This window comes from Electrona antarctica (assembly GCF_951216825.1).
Source record: "Electrona antarctica genome assembly, chromosome: 2".
Taxonomy (NCBI): domain Eukaryota; kingdom Metazoa; phylum Chordata; class Actinopteri; order Myctophiformes; family Myctophidae; genus Electrona; species Electrona antarctica.
In genome coordinates this window covers 21,719,765-21,743,549 of record NC_136807.1, presented here as the reverse complement: position 1 = coordinate 21,743,549, position 23,785 = coordinate 21,719,765, and the positions used below count along the sequence as shown (strand labels likewise).

The 23,785-nt window shown below is 41.7% G+C and overlaps 2 protein-coding genes across 6 annotated transcripts; one reads left to right on the top strand and one right to left on the bottom strand.

Annotated features, from left to right (window-relative positions):
* Window positions 1-58: 58 nt before the first annotated feature.
* ikbkg (inhibitor of nuclear factor kappa B kinase regulatory subunit gamma) lies at window positions 59-19,719 on the bottom strand. 5 transcript variants are annotated; one of them, XM_079494483.1, is made up of 16 exons: window positions 18,745-18,884; window positions 18,060-18,200; window positions 17,616-17,875; window positions 17,416-17,490; window positions 17,144-17,266; window positions 15,268-15,465; window positions 14,841-14,902; window positions 13,102-13,204; window positions 11,469-11,584; window positions 10,407-10,559; window positions 9,352-9,424; window positions 7,455-7,589; window positions 6,701-6,837; window positions 3,780-3,859; window positions 1,195-1,385; window positions 59-1,162 (listed from the first exon to the last, which is right to left on the bottom strand). In XM_079494483.1, exons 2-15 carry the CDS (start codon window positions 18,196-18,198, stop codon window positions 1,222-1,224), a joined length of 1,818 nt encoding a protein of 605 aa, XP_079350609.1. In that variant the 5' UTR covers window positions 18,199-18,200; window positions 18,745-18,884; the 3' UTR covers window positions 59-1,162; window positions 1,195-1,221. The 5 variants fall into 5 exon arrangements, with proteins under 5 accessions (XP_079350609.1, XP_079350610.1, XP_079350608.1 ...); XM_079494484.1 differs by lacking the exon at window positions 18,745-18,884 and adding an exon at window positions 19,615-19,719 and having other exon boundaries at window positions 59-1,385; XM_079494482.1 differs by having other exon boundaries at window positions 59-1,385.
* tmed4 (transmembrane p24 trafficking protein 4) lies at window positions 19,187-23,747 on the top strand. Its single transcript, XM_079494555.1, has 5 exons — window positions 19,187-19,491; window positions 20,077-20,177; window positions 20,267-20,392; window positions 20,586-20,732; window positions 22,440-23,747. Exons 1-5 carry the CDS (start codon window positions 19,356-19,358, stop codon window positions 22,587-22,589), a joined length of 660 nt encoding a protein of 219 aa, XP_079350681.1. The 5' UTR covers window positions 19,187-19,355; the 3' UTR covers window positions 22,590-23,747.
* Window positions 23,748-23,785: the final 38 nt, after the last annotated feature.

The window sequence follows — 23,785 nt, the reverse complement described above, 5'->3', positions numbered from 1 at the left end:
CGCCCCCAACGCCTTGATCCGTGCCATTGTAGACATTAAAGCATAACAATGCATCATATAGGCTTCATATTGGTATTTAATAAATCTCGAATAATACAACAATTTTAAACAATATTCTCTGCACGAAAGAATCTATAATTACAGACAATATTCACACAAACAGATGGAAACTCAATGTGCTATTAAACAATCTGCAAAAAACAGGTGCCAAAGTTAAAGATAGACAGAATATGGGTTTGTGTGGGAAAATGTCTTTTGGGAATCAGGGATTAAAGCAGTAATGTTTCCAGGGTTTACACAGGCACGGAACACATAACTCCTACTTTTCTCTCTACTTATATAGAGTATACCCATCTCTAAAGGCCATTAAAACACACACAATACTGAGGTAATGTAAATGGCAATGATTACAACCAGCAGTATTTGTTCCATATACCGTCCTTTTCTTTCACGAAGCTTTCTAAGATTATTCACATTTTCTTTTGCATTTATCAATCCCTAACCCTGTTGCAGGCAATAGTGCACCTCCGAGTGGACAAAGAAATCATCATGTAATCAACTTAAGCATAACATTTTCATATACTATGAATAGTGGGGTCACAGTATACCCACCCACTCTCCTTCCCCCCACATCAACTGCCTGCCACTACATAACTGGAGGAAGGAGAGAAGGTGCTCAGGCAAGTGGTTGGCTAATGTACACTACATACACCAATAGTGAAGACGCATTGATTCACACTGGCAGCTTATAGTCTGCCATCTCAGAGGCAATGACAGGAAGAGTCATGGAAACAAATACATCTGGGCAAAGAGGAGAGAGGGTGATGGTGTGGGGAGGGAAAGAAAGGAGAGTAGAGACGAGCATACAGACCAAAACTGAAGAACACATGGAAAAAGTAGCATGGATGAAGAATATACTGTATGGAGCAGTTCTATGATAACATTGTCATATGGATTAACTGATGGATTCATTGATTGACTTTATTTTGTGTGTTGTAGGCGCCTCGGTTTCCAATCTGATTGCCATTTGTATTGATTCCATCCTTTTGGGAGTTATTTAAGGGAGAATGTCTGAACGTCTGTTTGTTTGTGCCATGAGCATTGAGGTCACACATTGGACAATGAATGTACAGTATATTTGTGTGTGTGTGTGTGTGTGTGTGTGTGTGTGTGTGTGTGTGTGTGTGTGTGTGTAAACATGGGCTGCACCATGCTTGTGTGCTACTGTATGCAGTCCATGACATGTATCTGAAGTGTGTCCATATCTGGAGCCTGGTATTGGCACTTGGGACAGCGATAGTCGGGCAGCTCCTCAGCCCCAGCCCCGCCCCCTGGGGGAAGACCCTGACTGCGAAACGAAGAGGGAGGGGGCGCCGTGTTGAAAGCTGCTCCAGAAAACACATAGGTTAATGGTAAGTAAGGGGAGTCAGAAATACAGAGATATGATTAACACATCAAATGTATATATGCCAATAAAACTTTGGTTAAATAACATCAGAAAAGGACAAGGGTCCATTGATTAAAAACAAAACACAAACATTGAATGATTCTTCTTTTGTATAGAATGGACCCTTTTTCATAGCAGGGTAATGACAGCTACAGCTAATTAAATTAACATCAAGGCTGTTTGATGTAGGTATACTGAAGAGCAAGCAGCAGTGAATATTTGTGCCTTGTGTGGGGGATTCAAACGCACACAAAAAACGCAAGGTTATTTTTAGTCCTTACATAGTCCCTGCGTGAGTTGCTATTGTAGGTTTGTGTCGGTCTATAATGTGCTCTAATGTGCAATGAATTATTCGTCCACTAGATTGACAGATTGGATTGTACAAACTGTAGGCCTAGTGATAAACGTGCCACTTTATTTTTGTTACGAGTTGAGATGCAGTTATAACTGTAGCGTGAGTTTTAAAATATATAATCATAATTTAAGTATATACCACTGCCTCAGTGCCTGTGCTGGCCAATCTACAAGCTCACACCGCGACGCCTTGCTGTTCTCTGCTGTATAATTCCGTGGAGTTCTCGTCTGAAAACCAGGGCTGGACTGGGTCAAAATTCAGGGCTAACATTTGGAACGATGATGTCATGTTGTCCTGTTTAACTTTCAATGTGATATATCCATGCCGATCGTGTTTACGTTTACAACTCAATGTTCTGGCGGAAGTATCATCCTCTTTCAAGAGGGGTCGAGCAGAGGAGGAAAAGCCTTCTTGCTCTGTGCTGCCAAAGGACGCCAGGGGTACTTTTGCCGTCCTCGACGCAACGCAAGCAATTGCTTGCGTGGGGTTGGGGTCCGATCCCAACCGGACGGATCGCGACGGATCACATATCTGACGTGACGCAAGGGGAGAAATTTGTCTCACCCTCCGTTGCGTATGTCTTCTTGTGTCGATTACGTTCGACTCCAAGTTTCACCAGGAGTATGTAACGCATGTGGTGTGCAGAAACCTTCCCTGAGTGTCTCTTACTTTGGACCATACATTAAAGGTTCAGGACACCCCCCCTCGTCATTTATTTGATCAGAATTGAGAAATGAAAAGAAACATGAAATGTAGGCGTGGTTATCCCATTGTTGTGCGGGGAGGGGGTGGAGTCGAGCATGCATATTCATCTCTGAATCTACCACAGAAAGCTGTCCGCCTCGAAAATGTGACTTCTGAAAACAAAATGTAAAACTAGCTGTTGCAGCTATAAAAAGAACACAGATGCCGCAAATTCATGGCATATTTACCACTAAAACGTATAAGTTGTTTTACAAACAAGCCGTCGGAGACAGTATCCAGGGACTAATTTCTCCGGCCGTGCTGTGAGACACATTCGTCGGCTATGACTGCTGGGTTGATCCGTTCAAGAAACAACGGAGCGGAGCTCTCTGGTAGTACAACAAGCAAGACACACCCACCAAGCTCGTCCCCTCTCTCTCCATCACACACACGCACTGCTGCTTGCAATGGAGGATGCGCATGCATGGACAGTGCTGTTCGCCCACTTCAAGCTGTTTCCTGAACAGTACACAAACACACACACACACACACTTCTCTCTCGCTCGTCTATAGCAGTATTTAAGAAAAATGTTTTACAAGTAGTTTCTTCAAATGTAGTGTTTTAGAGACAGTATAAAGTCACGCTGAAACAACAGTGACACGCTCGTATAGGTTGTTCTCCAGCATCCAGGTGCTCCGGCATTTCCACCGGATCAAAGACAGCAGTCATATAGCCGAACAGGGCGAGCCGAGCACGGGAGGAGAAAAGTAGACCCTGGATTCTAATCTCTGACGGCTTGTTTGTAAACAAATTATTGCGACACTACGAAACCTTGCGTTTTTGTCACGACACCTAACCCACAATCCCCGTCACTCTGTCACGTCACTCACCCCAGGCAAGCCCCCATGTCATTGTGACATCACGTGACATCAGACCCCTGGTCACCCCAGGAAGCCCCCAGTTGCCCAGGTCATCGTGACATCACGTGACATCAGCCCCCATATATTGTGCCCAGGTCATTGTGACATCATCAGGGATGGATATATAGTAAAGGCGACCTGCTGTTGCAGTTAAGCCCATATATGAAGAACCCTGATGTCATCAATATTGGCCAGCAACTCATCTGACCTCAAGTCAAATATCAATTATCCAACAAACATGAAATTCAGTTAAAAAAGGCAGCAATTTGAGTAGAGTGAATGACGGGGTCTGTGCTAGTTGTTTTCTCTGTGCATGTAATATACAACATACTGTAGGTATTTCTTTGTGTGCATTTGGGTTTAGAATTGTACCTTGTGGAGGAGCAATGTGTGGGGGCCGTGGGGCTCTGAAGTCCTCCAGGTGTCTCTGCTGCATCTCCTCCATACGCGCACTGAAACATACACACTTTTCTTCAGCTTGTCCAACAACTTTGTGGAAGAAACATCAATGTTGGCAGGAGCCTCCCTCCTCCCTTTAAAGCCTGATTTATACCGCATCTTACAAACGTGATGAATGCCAAAAATATCCGGCTGACTATTTTCAGGATACAAGCAATGAAGTACAAATCAAGCTAAAGTGTCTAAAGCTAATGAGTCAAATCGGTTTGTTTCATAGTTATAAAGAACCCTGGCTAATAAGACAAATATGCCTTAAAACATCATACTTGCCCTCTATAACAAAAATTAAAAAAATCTATCCACCCATCTATCTATCATCTATCCATCCATCCATCCATGATCCATCTATTAGATTTTAAATATTATAAATATTGTATTTCTTTCATAAATAAAGAATCTTTCACTCAATAGGAACTGCTCCCGTCGCAAGTTGATGATATATCCATGTGTGGTCCAGCCCTATGGAATGCACGTGCAAATAAAAAAATATTTAAAATGTTGCTTTGATGCTCATATTATCCTTAGGGAGTATTAAAGATGGAGTGCCACAATCATCAGGTATTATTATAATATAAGGAGGAAGAACTTTTTCAAAAAAGTGTACAGTATTTGTTAAAATTATGTTTTTATGTGGACACGCCCACCAGTTCAAGTATACGTAAATTTAACCTTAGCACCGCCCACCTAATCCAGTCCCTCCGCATCCTACTTTAAGACCACCCACCTGTCCTAGTCCCTCCCTGTCCTTACAAAATTTCACCTGGAGACCTACATTTGACAAATAATTTGTCATCACTTTATGATAGGAATGGAAGAATATATGTTTATATATTGCAGAGATGGCTGCACACATTTGCCTCTTATATGCATTTCCCCAAAGTTCCTCTGACAGCTGCAGCGTACCCACAGTCCTTACAGCTGTCTAATTGTCTGTACCTACTGTACAGCAACACAGCTCTGGACACAGACAGGTAATTCCTAAATAGGAATGGGGATTAGTTGCAAATGGTATATAATTGCTTGCATTAATGTGCATTAATTCATCTCCACCATTGTCCTCCTCCCTTGATAATACACTTCTGCCCAGTGCCCACACAGGCACAGATAATTCGTCTTTTATTATTATTATTGACAAACAGTTGCTTTGTGTTATGTAGGCTACCCTAGCTGCTAGCTCTGACCCTGGCTGAGATGTCTCGAGTTGGTCCCACCCACGTCAGTACGTTGTGCCGGTTTAATTAAAATTATTACCATCTGAACATCGCATGAAAATTTTGAAGGCAGTCGCGGTAATCTACATGTGCCCGTTGTCACGACGGTCTTAAAAAAACACATCGATGGGCTGAAACAACCATTTAAAACATTTAGTTATTTGGCACACTGTGTTGAATTAACATGAAGGCTCGTCCCCGATCAATCACAACTCCATAGTAAAAACGGCGATGCACGTTCACGACCAGCACCGCCTGTGCACGTTGAATTCAACACAGAGCGGCATAACAACCTGATTAAAAGGTTTCTTCAACGCATCCATTAATTTCTTCACGCCGTCGTTCAAAAATTCACACTTGTGCATGTGGCAACTCCGCCCACAGAGGTTGTCGTATTTAAAAATATATATGAGGGGGGGGGGGGGGGGGGGGGGGGGTGCGTAGGTGAGTGTGATAGTTATACGTCACACTATCAGTGTTTATTTCATTGGCCCGTTTGACTATCAAGGGTTCAGCCTCCAGGCAGAAACCCTAAATACAAAGGGAATACACCATTATTGCACATAAAAACGACTCCAGGGTGTCTAATGAAGTACTGTCACCTCATAAACACATGAAAAACTGGAAAAATACAAAGAATGTGGCACTCCATCTTTAAGTTGTTTTTTATTAGTATGTGCATTCCATACATTCCATAGGGCTGGAACACATATGGACATATGACATCAACTTGCGACGGGAGCAGATCCTATTGAGTGAAAGATTCTCTATTTATGAAAGAAATAAAATATTTTAGGTGTTTTTATTATTTAATTTTAGTTATAGAGGGCAAGTATAATGTTTTAAGGCATATTTGTCTTATTTGCCAGGGTTCCTTTTAATGTGGTGATGTGCACAACATGCACATTTTAACTTTAACATTCTGCAAATAATAATAAAATAAAAGTTTACAGGACAATAAACCATCTGGATTTGATGTGCCATTCCTGACAACGGGAACACCTCATGAAGCCTCATGAAGATCATGCTGACCTACAATCTGACTTGCAACTGATTTGGCAAGGTAAATGGAGTGTCATAACATCAGTAGTCATGATGATTTTAGTCATCATTATCTAATCTGCAGTGTAGTGCAATACTCCATAGCGTGTGAAAGATTTTTCTTAAAACACTAGTTTTGTATCTTACACTTTATTTAGAAACAAAACTGAGGGCAGACAGAGGAGAGACATGGTGACAGAAGTCAAATTCGGGTCCTCGCGACTGTAAAGAGCATATGGTCAGTGTTACAATTGGCCGAGCCACCAGGCACCTCCCAACTCCTTCTACACTTAAAATCGCAAGTTGGTCGAAGGTTATGAGGTGATGTTCTTCCTCTTTTGCACTAGGTATGTTGGTGTGTGTTTTTTTAATGTTGTACGGGTCACTGTGTGCCTTTGTTGTCTTGTATTGTATTGTATTGTATTGTATTGTATTGTATTGTATCTGTATCTGTATGCTGCAGGGCGGGTCCTTGGGGTCCAAGACAAATTTCTCCCTCGGGAGACAAAATAAAGAAACCTTGAACCTTGAAGTTGAGCTGCATTATCTTTAGCGTGAATGATGCCTGTAGGCGGCACTTACCGAGACGTTCCTTCTTGTTTGAGCCTTTCATTCTCAGCCAGGGCCTGACTCAGCTGATCCTGAAGCTCCTCCTTCCGCTGGTGAAGCTTCTCCCTCGCTTCACGCTCCGCTAAGAAATCTGCCTTGTAGATCTCAGCCTGAGTAAGTAAACATGCGCGCACGCCACACACACACACACACACACACACAAACACAATTACTACTATACTTGTGAGGACGTCATCAAACATGTTAAGGCCATTTTAACCTTTTATTTTGTCATTTTTAAGTCTAACTCTACAAGAAGCTAGTAGATTGGTATTTGCATGACACCAGCACACAGCTCAGTATAAATCAGGCATAACCCTAAACCAAATCTCAAACTGTCTAATCCTAACCCCAACCTGAATCTTTTCATAATTATAAAATTGTGAGGACCAGGAAAATGGTCCTCACAATGTCAAATTCTATTACACTTACCTTACCTTGCTTCTTTTTTTATTTTCACCTTGCTTCTGGTTCTAACCTAAAAATCAGACCCGTCTGAACTGAGTGGTGCTGTACTGCACTCATGCTGTAGTACTGTACTGGCCTGTGTGTGTGTGTGTGTGTGTGTGTGTGTTAGGCTGCGCAACAGTGACACTTGGTGGCCAACAAACGCTAAAACGCTATTTCCGTGCTCGGGCGGACAGACCCAGCCAGCCAGCCAGGGACACACATTGCTGCACCACTCAAAATTGTGACGATGTGTGTGTGTGTGTGTATAGCTGTGTACCTGTGCAGTGAGTACAGGTACAGTCTCTAGGGAGCCTCTCTGCTGCTCCACCTCCTCCTTCAGTTTATCAATCAGATCCTGTTTCAGAGCCAGCGCCCTCTCTGCCTCCTCTAGTCTGCTGCACAGGTCTCCCCCCTGAATGACACACAAATAGGGTTGGAACAGTTCATCAAACTAATAAATCTAACCGATTATCAAAAGGTAATAGATAAATTATTTTAATAATCTAATTGATTGATCTTGGGGGAAAGAAATTCAGTATACATTTTTCTCTTTCAACATAGCAAAAAAAAACAGATCAACAAGCTCAACGCATTCCATTGCGATGCTTGTAGATCAACTAAATTAATTTAGCTCCTATGCCACCAAAATGTAGAACGCCCTACCAACGGTCATTAAGACATGCGAATCCCTTGACTCCTTCAAAACCGCTCTCAAAAGGGCACCTACGGATGGCTGCAATTCGAAACTGGCCCCCATAAAATCTGAATCCCCCACCCACCCCTTTTTCCCCTCATCTCCTTGATGATGATTTCCTGTTTTTTTTATAGAAGTGTATATTTGTATGTCTCTAAATGTTATGATGAATTGAACAAGGTGGACCCTCTTGTAAACAAGTGTAGTGTTTTATTGGTCGTCCACTCACAGTTCAGTTTTTTGTATTGAGTTGTGCTTGAAATGTACTGTAATTCTGCAAACTGTTAATAAATACTTCAATCAATCAATCAATCTATTTCTGCTATTTTTGTCTGACTCCAATAAAGGTATTAAGTGGCTAATCAGATTAATCAATTTAGTCAATTATAAAACAATGTGGGGGTCACGGTGGCACAGTCGGTAGTGCTGTCGCCTCACAGCTAGAAGGTCCTGGGTTCGATTCCCGCTGGGGACGCTGTGGGCACTGGGGGCGTGTTCCCTCCTCCGCGTCATCAATGCCCATACCCGAGGCGGGGTTGGCGAAAGGGCCTTTCTGTGTGGAGTTTGCATGTTCTCCCCGTGTCCCCTAGGGTAGGTACCCTCACAAAAACATGCCGTAATCCTGTTCTCTAAACTACCTCCCCCTGGCTAGCCGGGGAGCCTGATGGAGGGGAAAGGAACTGGTCGGAATAATCCTTCCACGCGCTACGTCCGGCCGGGGAAACTCTCCCGTCAGGTGAAAAGAATCAGCTTGGACTCCTCATGCATAGAAGGAAGAATGAGGTCAGTCCGCTGCTCCCCCAGGTTGGCAGAGGAAGTATAGCGCCCAGGATTACATTAGATAATTGAAAAAAAAATATATAAAAAAAAAATTATAAAACAATGTATTTGCATTTTTTCATGTCGATTCATTGAATAATTGCTCGGAAGATAATCAATAGTTGCAGCCCTACACAAACATAATTAATGCAACAATCTGAGACTTATTTGAAAGAATACAATGTTATTGTATCTAATCTCTATGGTTGGAGGTTGTCTCCCTAGTAGGACACATACTAGTTGACGAGGTCAATAGAATTATTTGAAGCAGAGTAGTGCACCAAATTGGACACTCGATATGCAGCCCTCTTTATTGTAGTTTGGACATCACTTCAATTACTGTACCCATCTCATTCAGACGAGTGTGACAACAGACATTGTAAAGTTAATTCTAACAAAATAGGGCAGCCAATTTGCAAATTGGTCATGCACTGTCTAGCTTCCCCCAGAACACACACATAGGACTCAAATATGTCTGCTATGCAAGTATACAGGACTCAAATACTGTATGTCTGCAATGCATGTATACCTACAGCAATATGTCATGTCTGTGTAGTGTGTATATTGTGAATGCACAGATGAGAACATACACACAAGTAGACCAATTAGGACAGGAAACACTTGAAAAATGGCAAAGGTACAGTAGTATTGTTTGCTTTACCTCATTCTTTAGTTTGGAGTCATAGTCCCTAAACAAACACGTGTAGGCATGCTGCAACTGTGTCAGCTTTTTCCTGGAAGAGATAAAAGAAATAGGCACAAGACTTTGCAAAACAGTATAGATTTAGATACATAATGGGCCTCATTCATTAACGGAATACGCAGAAATCTGTCTTTATGCTACATTTTTTGGATTCATCAATATGTTTTTACTTGAACGAATTCAAATTGCAAATAAATTTAGAACTGCCTAGGACCACAAAATTAGTACAATTTGGTATATATCCAATATTAAAATGTGTAAATAATACTTACTATTATATAAATATGGCAGCAAGTAACAAGTTGTGTGCTCTTCTATATTGTATATAGGAGCTAGGTAGGAGAGAGAGAGAGAGAGTGTGTGTGTGTGTGTGTGTGTGTGTGTGTGTGTGTGTGTGTGTGTGGCATCAGACATAGTGTCACATAGTGTGTGTGAGCAGGTAGATACAATGCAGAGTTTGGGCATTATTTGGAACCCGGAAATATGAACACATCACTCCCATTCTAGCCGCGCTCCCAGTACATATTAGGATCCATTTTTAAGATTTTATTGTTTGTTTTTAAATCTTTCAATGCATGTTTGTGTCCCTAAAGCGAAGTGTAAGCAAAGAGGGCAGCAAGCTTCATTGCTCCAAAACTGTGGAACCAACTACTGTACCTATCCTTGTCAAGCTAGCTCCAACACTACCTGTTTTTAAAACACATCTTAAAACTAATTTTTATTCCTTGGCTTTTAAACCATGATTAATTTTGTATTCCTGTTTAATTGTAGTGTATTATGTTTTTATTACTGTATTGCATTATGTTTTTATTATTGTTATGCCTAACTGTACAGCACTTTGGTCAACTCTGTTGTTTTTAAATGTGCTGTATAAATAAAGTTGGATTGGAAATTGCACAAGGTTATAGAGATGCCAAATTATATTTCTTCTGGAATTTGGATATGTGTACTACAGCTAATAGTTCTGTGAAATAGGACAGTGTATTTGTGCGGTGAGCTATCAGTGAGCTCACCGCTCCTCTGTGACAACATGCCGCTCTGTTTTGAGTGCAGTCTCTAAGCTCTGAGTCTGCAGAAGTAGTTTGTCCACAGCCACGTTATGCTGCTTTCGCTGCTGTTCCAGCTCCCGTTCTGCTATCTGCAGGGCCTCCACCTTACTACACAGCCTGCATACAAAAGAAAAAATATATTTCAATCAAATAGATATGGTCACATATGCACAGGCAAATATAAGGTGTGTTCGGACATATGCTCTGAGAGCACTGGAGAGGAGTGCTCAGTGCTCTCTGTTCGTTGGGAAATTCAGAACGGTCGGTGCGTTGCTATTGGAAGATTCAGAATACTATGCTCCCAGAGCACAAAGTACGTACACTGTCACTGACTACTCTTGACTTAAAAAAGCTGGGTTATCTCGAGCATCTGACCAATGGAGGAGAAAGTCTAGAGTTTGGTGCTCTAGACTCTAGAGCAGAGTCTAGAGCAGTGGTTCTCAACTTTTTCAGGCTGTGACCCCCCAAAATAATCATATTTGAACTGGGGACCCCCGTTTTTCAGTGAGACAGTTTTCACATGGCAATAACTCCAGAACGCAAGCTCCAAATGGAATAATTAGTTAGCAATTAGTTAGGGACAGGGTCAGTAATGTTGTAATTAATGAATTAATGAATTAAAAAGAATCGCTGCAGGAAACACTGAACAGGTAATAATTGAATGAATTTTAAAAGATGGTGGCATTATTAGTTAATGAGTATCTCCTCTGAACGTTCATAAAATGAACTGATATCAGATGTCAAAACCAGAGCGATCTGGATTAGGAGCAGATTCTCAGAGTGTATTACCGAATGCACCTGCATAGACAGCCAAACACTTCATACACTACATCCAAAAGTTTAAATACCCATAGTATGGCGCAGACCTAGTCTGGTAAACCACACCCAATCACACAAATTAGATGGATCGCGATTTCCGCGACCAGGCTAACGTAGTAATAAATGTATAGATTAACAATAAGAAATGTACTGTGCACATTCCCAGAGCGATACTTCAGCTGTACTGCAAAGTTACTCGATACTCACTTTTCTTCCATTATTTTGCGTTCATGCTCACTCTTCTCCAGGCAACTCTGTCTCTCTTTCAGCTCTCCTAATAAAGATGTTGCCTGGGCTTTCAGAGCCTCACAGTCCTTGGCCAGCTGCAGTACATAAAGGGTGAAGAGATAAATCACACACAGCTACCAAGACTTCCCTCACGACTGTATCCCGTATTCCCTTCTATTTGCATGTTTCTTCATGCCATGGATATTTTTCAAAGGAGATTCAAATTATCTGTGTTGCCGATTAAGAACTGGTATCCACTATCCTGTCCAACATAATGTCATGCATTCTAAAAAGTATATAGCCTGTAAGTTAGCAGCGGCACATTTCACAGCAATAAAACATGATTGTAGTTATTTGAAAAAAAGAAAGTAGAATCCTTTGCGATTGTAAGCTTTCGCCACATCGTGTCTAAACACTCATAGGTAGGGAATGTGTTTTATGTCGAATTGACCACTTACTTCTAATCAGTTAATCCTTCAGTCCAAGTGGATGTTTGTGCTAAATGTAATGACATTCCCTCAAGGTATTCCTAAGATATTGCGTTCACAAGGTTGGAACAAACATGCGGTAACAGGGAACCAAGTGTATCTAAGTGGACGTTTGTGCCAAGTATTACTGAGATATCATGTTCAAAATGTTGGGATTGATACGTACATTACAAATCATATCACAAGAAACAAAGCACAAACGTGCAGTGGGTTGTCATTGTCTTTATAGTATAACTAATACCCTGGCAAATCAGATTTGGGCTGTGAGGGAAAACATTTTGAGTGTTGAAAAGATGCGTCCATCTGAAATGAGCTTTTAACGCTACAATCCGTAAATGTATGTTTGCGGTTTCCTCTCCTGATGGAGACAATAAAGATAGCAGAGCATCTGTGATAGTAGTTTATGTTTTCATAATATTTTCTTTAGTTCCTTTTTGCCATTTTTTGTATTAAACTATTAATGTAAATCAGGTTCACCTCTCACAGACATATCATGACTTCTGGGACATGAAAAACCTGTTTACACTAGACTGTGACATATTGACCATGAAGAAATTATAATCTAGCTATTTTATCAGTCTGAATACACTTCCTTAATACGCTGTCTGAATACCCTGTCCTTAAATAGTATTATTTATAACCTTCATATTAGTGAGAGTCACTCTGACCTCGCCGATTGCCTGTGGAACAATGGTCCCAGGCACATCATTTCAACCAGTGTTTTCCCTTGAACGGACCAACTACAGTACACTGTGGGAGGATGGAAGCGACGGCACTAGGAGTCCTCCCTTGACTACCTTCAATATCACAACAATGTATTTAATCATTGATTCTGCGTTCGGCGTCAGATGTTGTTCTGGATTGAAGCCCGTTTCTTTTTTACGTCAACAGTTTCATCTCCATTTGGTTTTCGTATATTTAATATTTTGCTACCGATTGAACTGGTTTATACAATATTTTAAAAAAGCTATCAATCTGTGTGCACAGACTCGTAATAATGAAAGGCAACTGGATTCCAACCACTGCAGATGTGCGATATTTTGTAACTCCAACATACAGATTGGTTCAAATAACGTCATACATTAAAATAAGTCCAGGACTGTAGGTGTAAGTCATATACATGCCTGGGCACAGTCTTTGTCCTTCTGTTTGAGTAGAGCTTCAGTTCGGTCCCGCTGAGCTGAGCTCTTCTGGAGGTAATCAAGCTTCTCCTCCAGCTCCCGATACCTACACACACACACATGTCAGGAACATAAACTGCATTTCAAACTATACAAATGAAACCAAGATCTGATCAGTTTTAAGTGGGCACTTTGAGAACAAATTGTTGGGTTATTCTCTGCTGCCGTGTATTTTATATAGCAGCGTTATAAACCAGGGACGGAATTGTTCAGTGCCGTTTCGTGGTGTACATGTACTGTACATTCTATACTAGACTGATTCTATACTAGACTAGTACTGTTACGTTTCTGTTGATGATTGGTCTCATTTTGTGAGGAGATACAGCAATACATAACAGAGAAACCCTGCTTAGATTGGCTTGACCTGGATGACTCAATTACCCTCAACTGTAGAATTCTGGGGCAAAATAACATGGATAATCCTCAATTAACTTTTATCAATTAATTCACCTTCATATTCTACTCAGGCAAAACATACAATGTTAACAATGTAACAAACATGCACACGGGGGAAACGAGTCACAGTAGGCAAGCTTTCAGCAAGACCCTGGAGATGTATTGTCCTTTAAGATGCCCTTAGCTAAGTCCCTCCACAACCCGCCTTGTCCAATAGGCACGTTAGCAGCGAGGAGACAGGGCAAGCTGTCCTTCTCCCCCATTGAGATGCATGTTTCTCCATATAAATAATGGATCATTTCATTAGCAAAACCTTCAAAATGTCTTATAAATGTAGTCAACCAGTAGGCTATGCACTGGGCAAATGTGCATGACATATTTCAATAAACTAGAAATACAAGGAAATGACAGAGGGAGAAACAGTATTCAACTATCAACTTTAACGATCGTCCGACGGGAGTTTTCATGTTGCACGGTAAGACTACGGTCATTAGTATTATTGCCATCACCAGGGTGGCTCAGTCGTGTAACTTTCCCGACGTTAAGCTGTGTATGTGTTCAACAACACAGCCATGCAAAATAACATTGACAGATATGAGGTGACAAAAGCTTGCCCTGCATAGCAGCGGTTGCTAAACTATTTGGATTGGCATTGGACAATCGCTTTTTGGGGTGGGGTTTAGCGAAGGGCTAATTGTGGATGATATCCTGCATGTCAGCTGGTGAGTGGAATTTAAGCTTGGCAGCTTGCAGCAGGGAAACGTGATGTAGCACATACTCAAGTTTAAGCTATGGTGTTTCACCAATGTACTCATTGAATATTATAGTCTAACCTCCCCAGGGTCCGGCAAAACAAACACCCAGGAAGCGAAAAAGCTAGAGGCACAAAATAGAGAGAAAGCAGGCAGATACACTTAAATAAGACAGTGACAGAGAGACAGGCAGCAACAGAGAGCCACTGGCTCACCTGCCCTGTGTGGCCTGGAGCTGTTCTGTGAGTTTAGCCAGGTTAGAGCTAGGAGGAGGAAAGAGGAAGACAGAAGGGAGAAACATCTCAAATTTACTACGTGAAAAGAAACACATAAACGATAAGAAAAAAAGCATGCAGTTGTACTTAGTTGACAGAGAGGAAAAAGTCTGTAGATATCCACATAATTGAGATTTAAAAAGCAGTACTGTTTGCAGTGGCCGCTGAAGTAGTGGAAAGAGGAGAAAGCAGATTAGTGGAGTTAGCATGACACAAAAAGTTGGCAGCATTCAGCATTTCGGAGTAAATCAAGTCATACCTATCGGAAGAGTGCTGCGCCTCTGAACGATGTTGAACTGCCTCTTCTGTAACACTGGATGCCTAATAAACAGAATTATATAAAATAAACCCTATGATCACAGACTATCAGCTGGACTTACAGCATTCAAATAATGTTACAATTTTTATTAACTCCTTAATTAACTATATCAGTCTAGCTGATATACGAGACTTTTTGATTACATCCGTTTTTTTAATTAGTCTGGTTGAAAGTGGTTAATATACACATTTTTCAAATTGATTTGAAAATGTTGAGGACTCGTGATTGGCATTGGCCTCAAACATCTGACACCAGTTGGGATCTACTCTAACACAAAAACAATTATTTTTTTTTTAATCCCCAATCAGTGAAGCTTGTATGTAGCCACATCTGTTAAGTTAGAGTGAGGGCATAGAGTGAGGGCTACCTGTGCCTGGGCCAGTTTGGCTCTGAGCTGGTCAATGCTACGACGCAGTGACTCTTTGTCTCGTTCTCCTTCCTCCCTTTCTTTCTCCCTTTCTTTCTCCAGTTCCTCATTCTTCCTCCTCATTTCCCTCATGCCCTCTTCCATCTTTTCTTTGTGGCTCTTCAGCAGCTGCAGGAATTCGTTTGCTCCCTCTGTGGGCTACGGGGAAGGGGAGCATAAAATCAATATTGGATACACTGAGGCAGCCATATTATGGCATTACATCTCTGACACAATTCTCAAGTGTTGAAAGCCTGAAACTTATGCAAGGACTCATCTCAGCGTAATCATTACACCGAGTTCAACCTATCAATAAAAGGCAGAAAAAGCAAAAGAAATCATTACACAGAGAAAGGCTCCGGCCAAAATGTGTGTATGTTCTTAAAAAGGACTTGAGTGAGTGCTGATGATCTGTGCTGATGATGTTTTAGGGCGGATTCACACTGAGTCTGATTGATTCGAAGTGCTCCCGAATACGGTTGCCTGGTCCCTGCTGGCCATGATTCACATTGGCCTTGAATGAAGTGTACTTGGGTGTGGTAGAATCAACTGAAAGGATACGAATGTGCCTCAGAGGAGCGCTGTGGATTATGGGGCTATGGAAGATTTAGATTTAGAGCAAATAATAAAGTTTGGCTGTGTTCCTGAAGTGTCTTGAATTATAATAATAACATAACAACAATACACAGCCAAAGCAGTGTGCGCTGCTGGTCTTTGAAGTAACGTACGTATCCATGGTATGTTAACAGTGACGTCACTGACTAACCCTTGGTATTTTTATCCTTGCAGAAGCGCATGTGTTTTTTTTGTTTATGTTTCACGGCTGGCACTACTCAAACACTAGCGGATTATCATTCCTTGTCAACATTCAACCTCCCCATGCAGTTGGATGATCCGCTCCCGGGAACGATGCGCGGAATTCACACTATTAACATCTGCTAAGTGGTTCCGAGTGCATACCCGGGACCATAGTGTGAATCCGCCCTCAGACATGGAGGACAAACATCAAAGAACAGTGAAGAGGATACCAGTAGTATTTTAGAGGACGATGAGGACACAAACCATGGTGAAGAAAAGTGAAAGCTGGGAAGTGAAATTAACAGGTAGGCTGTGTGGACAGCAGTGTCTAAAATGCCAGCAAATCATCAGGGACAAGGTTCTGAAAGACTATTAACTCATTGACTGTCAATTGTCATTTCAAATCCAACACTGCCATTGACGCATCTACTAGACATAGTCATTTTGTGTTTTCAGTGTTAGAGAGGGTGCTCTTCCGCAACCTGTGAGTTAATCTACGGCTTCCGGATCAGAGGACAAACGGAAAAAACGTGATCAAAACAAATCCAAGCAGGTTTAGTATAGTATTGTAGGATTTATAAAAAATATAATCTTCTCTGCTTTCCGTTCCCAGACAGCGTTTTTGGTGAAAATAAGCTATATAATTGCGGTAACAACACTTTTTCCCAGATAAAAGTAGAGACTCTCGGCCTGGGCCATGGCTCAGTGGTCCAGGCACCTTGGCTGGTATTCCAGTCTGGCAGTGTGCCGCGGGTTCGATTCCCGATCCCGACGGCCTTTACTGCATGTCTTCCCCCCATCTCTCTCCCCATTTCCTGTCAGCCTACTGTCTGTCCCAAAATAAAGGCGAAAGCCACATTTTTTTTAACAATTAGAGACTCTCTTATATATATTTGTTGTTTACATAGTCAGAACAAAATATTCTGTGGGTCTTAAAAGATTAGTAAGAGTAGATTAGTCTCCAGAGAAACTTCGGCAGTTAATGAGTTAAGAGCTTGGGATGGTGATTGGTGTTAATTGGTATTGAGGGGGGCCTCACCTGGCTGCTTTCCCTGTCCCACCCCTCTCCCCAGACCTCTGTGAGTGAGGTGGGGGGAGTGGGGAGTGGGGAGTCACTACTCCATGAGTAGTGACTCATGGAGCTATGCATGCTCGCATCACCCTAGACACACAAACATGCCAGTTACATAATACACAAATAAACAAATCACTGAATTATGAAATACAAACAAACACAAAGTACTCAAATATGCTCGAGTCCGGCATGATGGGAGCAAAAACCTTAAAAGATGGACAGGGCACTCGTCTTACCAGGCTTCGTGGTGGAAGGGTCTGAGTGTGTTGATCCATCTCCTCCACACGCTTCCTCTCCCGCTGATCTAGAGTCTGCAAAAAACAATAACAAAGACAAATCTACGTTAAAACTATATGACATGTGTATTAGGTGAAGGAATAAAGACAGGAACATGAGAAGTAGTCATGATTGTAAACTGATATGAGGTCAGTGTAACCTGTGGTGGCTCGACAGGGCCGTTCCTTGCCAGGCGCCTCTGTTGCTCTTCAGTCTGGCTGGAGCTGTGGATTGAGGAGGAGCTGGGCCCATTCACCAGCCCCTGGAGGGAGTGGTTCTCCTGGGCAAGCCTCTCCACCAGCGCCCTGGCCTCCTGGAAGCGACAGCTGAGAAACTCCCTCTCTTCTCTTGTCCTACGCTGCCATCCCTCCATCTCTTCACACCGCTGACGCAGTGCAAGGTTGCTGCGCCGCAGAGCCTCTGGGGTGGAGCAGGAGGGAGGCAATGCGAAAGTGAGGGAAAAACATTAGATAGACACGTGGATGGGAAAGAGACATCATTTTAGATGGGAAAGAGACATCATTTTAGAGTTAACAAAGTGCATTTACACACAGATAATTCAAATTAATAGCCACTTCTGACCAACGTAAATATTATGCATTACCTCTAAGTTGCTGGTTATCGTCCAGTAATCTAGTTACCACTTCATTGGCAGCCAGCTCTGGTGGTACCCTAAGGGCCCCTCCACCCTCCTCTCCAGCCATGTCCCATTGCATGGGGCCATCTGGTTGGGGCTGCACCATCCCTAGTATAACACACACACATCAGTGACATCACCATTTAATACTATAGTCTCTGACATCCACGTTATTACTACTGCACATATATAGGCCCAACAATCCATGTTACTTTCACTTTAGATAGACACTTGCATGCCAACTTTATCTTTGAGGAAAGCTACTGGACTTCTCATTAACCGGTCTTTTTAAATGAGTTCTGTGAGCTGCCTGCTGACACAACAGCATGAATCCAAAGGAGCTGCTTATCAGTGGAAGGGAGAAAAAAAAACATGACGTCATCTCTCCAGTCCAGATACCATGAGGCTCAGCACTCATAACACTTCGTCTTCTTCTCACACAAAGGCCTGTTCTGTCAGTATGACAAATTGTCAGTATGATGTAATGTCAATTGTCAGCAGCTGTCAAAATAAAAAATGACGTTGCTGGAACTGTTAACGTTAATCATAACGAGGTAAAATAAAAGTGTGTGTGTGTGTGTATATAAATATGAATCTGTCAACAAAAAACACTATAGACAATAGACTGTGTATTGTACAACCAGCCCCTTACCCCTTTCTGCTTCTTTCAAACGACCAGGTTGAGTAGCAGTCAGTCCCCCACAATCCACTTAGTTAGCTTAGCTACCTAGCCAGCTAACGTCACCTATGCGCTTAGCTAGCAAGTTAGCACCCCGATATGCTGCTATTTGAGACCCACGTCGAGTGTCACGAACAGCGGTCCAAGTGAACGAAGTGTAGGTTCTCCCCGGCGGGCATTTCGCTTATCATGTCACAGAGACATTCCTCTGTGTGTCTGTGTTAGCCCCTGGAAACAAACAACCCTGTTGGTTTCAGTTTGTTGTGAGCTCAGGAATTCCCCTTCCTTCCTCCTTCCGCGGTGGGGAGATGACGTCACCAACGTTGCCCTTCCTTCCTCTCCGCTGGTGTGAGTTGACTAGACTGGGATCAGTTTCACGTTGCAGTTTGTAGTTCCGATCTAGAGAGGATGCGGAAACGGTCAGAGTGCGTGCGTGAATGTGGATGCGGAAATTTGCGGATACAACAGTTGTAGACCGGATCTGAGCACTGAGCAGTAAAATAGAAACCCGGCTTTCCACCGGGTCTGGTTGTGACGCGAGATTAGAGCAGAGCGGAGTGGACCAGAGAAGAACATCAAGCTACATGATGGTTATCTCTGCAGGGTTGATCTCCTTAATGTTCGCTTGGATCTGTCCAAGTCACGCGCTCTATTTCCACATAGGAGAGACGGAGAAGAAATGCTTCATTGAGGAAATTCCAGATGAGACCATGGTCATTGGTAAGCTACTACGTGTGATTTACAATGAGGAAGCCAAGATAGCTTCCCGAGGCTAAAGCCTGATTTATAGTTCATTGCGTGCTGGTGTCGTTTGTCGAAAATAGTCGATCTCATAGAGCATACCGTATTGCCTGTGCGACGCGGTTTGAGCTTGTAGATCTGCTATTTTTGAGAAAGCCAAGCGAGCTAGCTAGGCCAAGCAGAAAGTCAGACAGGGCCTACGTACTGGAACTGGTGTGTGGCTGTGTGCACCGCCCACACATCCTGCTCAGTAATAAGGGGACAGGTGCAACGACTTGTAATTGTTCCATCCATAGTTCCATATGCTTAGTTTAGCTCTGGTCCATAACGATGCTTAGTTAAAAAGGCTTAATTAAATTGTTTCTCAAGCCGGTCATTATTTTTTCATTCCACGAGACTTTGCTTAGAAGTTGTTATGCTAAATTTGCTATTGAGGTCTTCCTGGCATTTAAAGCACTATGTCTGTAGGATATTTATTTACCAATATCCATATTGTTTCTTTATTGCTTTTGGATTAATGGCTCATATAATGGCATGCATTTGTGTGGTTCTAACTTCTGATAGGGAAGTACAGAACCCAGCTGTGGGACAAGCAGACTGGTTCCTTCCTCCCAGCCACCCCTGGTCTTGGGATGCATGTCGAGATTAAGGACCCAGATGCCAAGGTGAGAAGATTACAAAACAGACAAACAACAAATGCAACTTTTTGAAGATTTTTGTTTTATAATGGCTCCCTCTCTTACTCCCTTTACAGATCATTCTTTCTCGTCAGTATGGATCAGATGGGCGTTTCACCTTCACCTCCCACACCCCTGGAGAACATCAGATTTGTCTGCACTCAAACTCCACCAAGATGGCTCTGTTTGCAGGAGGAAAGCTGGTATGAGTGACATTTCTACTCTAACTTTGACAGGAATATGTAACTGCAATGTTACTAATACTATTGGCTTGGAGACTTGTATGTCATTTTCCATCTGAACTTTCCGTCGTATCACTCTTAACAGTCTTATTGATCTTAATCAATTTTTATATGTGACAAATAAGCTACATAAAAGGTGCATGTTTTGTTGCAGAGAGTGCATCTAGATATTCAGGTTGGAGAACATACCAACAACTACCCTGAGATTGCAGCAAAGGACAAACTCACTGAGCTACAGCTGAGAGTGCGGCAGCTTCTGGACCAAGTTGAACAAATCCAGAAGGAGCAAAACTATCAGCGGGTGAGTGGTTGAAAGACAGTGTATGGTGGTAGTTTCATTTTCAATGTCTTGTATACACAGCGGTGTGCTGTGGATTTTTTACTATATATCACTAACTATATTTTAATGTCACGCGCACATGTACTGTATGCGCACGCCATGTGCACATACCCGCTCAGCTCAGTGCTCGTTGAAATACTGTAGGCATATTCAACACGTGATGGAAAACCTTTTTTATGTAATTATATTATTATTATTTTGATTATATAAAAACATTTACATAGACTCCAATTCAAGTAGTCACACAAGACACAACTTGTCTTTACTTAGTTGAATGTCTTAATTTTTATTTTTATTATTTTTAAGATACAAGATTACAACAACACTTACATTGCTTCAACCGGTCAGGGATAACCTTGTGAGTTTCTGGTACAGCTCTATAAGGATCTATTCAAGAGATTACAGAACCTGTAGGGTCCTCTCTAGAGGTCACAGGTGGCCCATGTAATTTGATAACCATCAAAGGAATACCTGTCTACGTTTGCACGAATTGGTGTGATGATTCAATTCATCTAGCTGAAGCTCGAGTAGCCTGATGTTATGCAAAGCAGCGAGGTAGAGGGCTTTTGTTCTAGTTGTTGGGGTGCTGTCAACTCGCATTGATGACTCTTGCACGTGGGGGGCGTGCAGCTGTACTGCTCCGCCTTCATTTCATTGGGTATGCACTATGCAGTATATCTCTGCCGTTGGGCCCATGTCCAAAATATTAACTTTTGAGGAAATGAAAAAACAATGTTTTCAGAACAACACAAAAGCCTACTGCCTCATCAAAGTTAATATGTTGACTTTATACATTGTCAGATACTTGAATGTGTCCTTATATTATCATTTGCCATTAATGTGGAGATGGAAAAAACAACTATCTCCAAAGCTGAAGATGGGTGGTTTGACCAACCGTTTGAGGATCCAATGGAGTTACAAGGTTTAGTCAGACTCAGAAGCGCGTTTTAATACTATTCATTGGTTCAAATACACACACACACACACACACACACACACACACACATTATGTAAAGGGTGTTCAATAACACTGATTTATTAGTACAACTTGAGATAGCTGGCTTCTGCCCGACAGCAACGTTGCTCTGCAGCTATCTAAATTAATTGTAAACTATGTATCAATATAAAAAAAATCATTTAGTGAGTTTTACTGGTTAAATAAAAGGTTAAAGTCTCATTGAGGCAGTACTGCCAATGAATGCAATTTCTAGAGCCAGACTGAAATATTGGTATCTATCAAGTATGAAGCCAAGATCCTGTTTTATAACCACTTTCAATCTGGTGTACCTATTTTGGACATGTTATTTTGTTGTACCTCTGTATAATGACAATTAATTCTGATTCTATTATAGGCAAGCATTTTCCAAAATAACAGAACTATAAGCTCACAATGCCTCGCAAAAAGTGTTTTGAGCTTGCAGGTTGGCTATTTTTGAATAGGTGGTGCAATAAAATAACCATAATCAAGTTCAATTTAAATAATTACAGTTGAATTTACTTTTCATATATTGAAGTGTAATATGTCGCTCATTCGCTCGCACGCACGCACGCGTGCGTGCGCTCACACACACACACCCCGGGATCGGACCCAAGAATCTGGCATCAGTTGGCCTCTTAGCAGATTCACCACTTGTGAACATGTTGTGTTTGTGTCCTCTTGACCTGTAGTATCGTGAGGAGCGCTTCCGTATGACAAGTGAGAGCACCAACCAGCGTGTGCTTTGGTGGTCCATCGCCCAGACGCTCATCCTCATCGTCACCGGCATCTGGCAGATGAAACACCTTAAGAGCTTCTTTGAGGCCAAGAAGTTGGTGTAATTTCCTTTTCGAGTGACCCCGGCACCAGGGAAGTAGCAGTAACAGTGAGGGACACGCATGGAAATACTTTGTCAAATGAAATGGAGAGACGTCACCCACCATGCCATAGAACACAGGATGAGAGCTGTGGGGGTGTGGCCAGTCATAATGTGAACGTGGCTAAAACCCCAACAGGACTAAATTGAATGAGACATTTATCAATTTTGTGTGAATTCTTCTTTTTTTCAAGATTATAATTTTATTTAGTCAATAGAAACAACACAGCAACACATTCCAATTTGCCATTGTTTTTTTTCCCTTTTTGGGTGACTCAGAAACAAATGTTCCATTTCCATATGTGAGAAAAAGCAGTGTTACTTTTGAATTGTGATTTCCATTCCGTGGTCATGCAGGGATACATGACTTATTTGAATTCTTGTATTAATGCTGAACACTGTTCAGGCTACTGTAGTTATTAAATTATTTGGAGGGTGGGGTGGTTTCTGGGGATGGCCATATATGAAAACTGAGCTGCTTTTGTGTAGTTCATATGGTGATTGTGTTGGGATGTTCAGTTGAAAATAAGTAATTTTCTGTATAAGTGGTCACATGTGATTCCCATACTGGCCTTACTCCTTAGATATCAGTCATTTAGCCTGCTGTACTATATACTTATGTATAGTATGTTTGTGTTATTAGTCTAATGACAGGGCTATTTGTTGTAAATAATGAGTAAAGATTGGCATACCTGTTCATTTTATAACAGCTTTTACAACCAGTCTTTGGCCATTAGCTTTGTAAGGATCTTACATTCGGTGTTTCAGCACTGTCCGACAACTATTATTTATTGAACAGGCATGGTTTCTTTCATTGCAGAGCTCAAGCCAAACGAACTGTTCCGTTGCCATTAGATCATACAGTATTTTACACAAGCAGGAGTAGCTTGATCATCTTGTGATCAGAATAAAGGTCATTATTTTCTCAATGTCAACACATAATTGAAGGCAATGCAAAGGTCAATCTGGTTTCTTAGGTCATTGTTTTTACATGAGACTACAGTATATTAATCTAAAGTGCTCAAACTCAAATTATAAGTTATAACTTATGTTCTACTTTATACAATGCTTTGGAATTTATGTATTATCTCCATGGGCTTAATAAAACATTGGTCAATCTGTGTCTTGTGAAACATTACAAATTTCTCCTGAAATATGAAA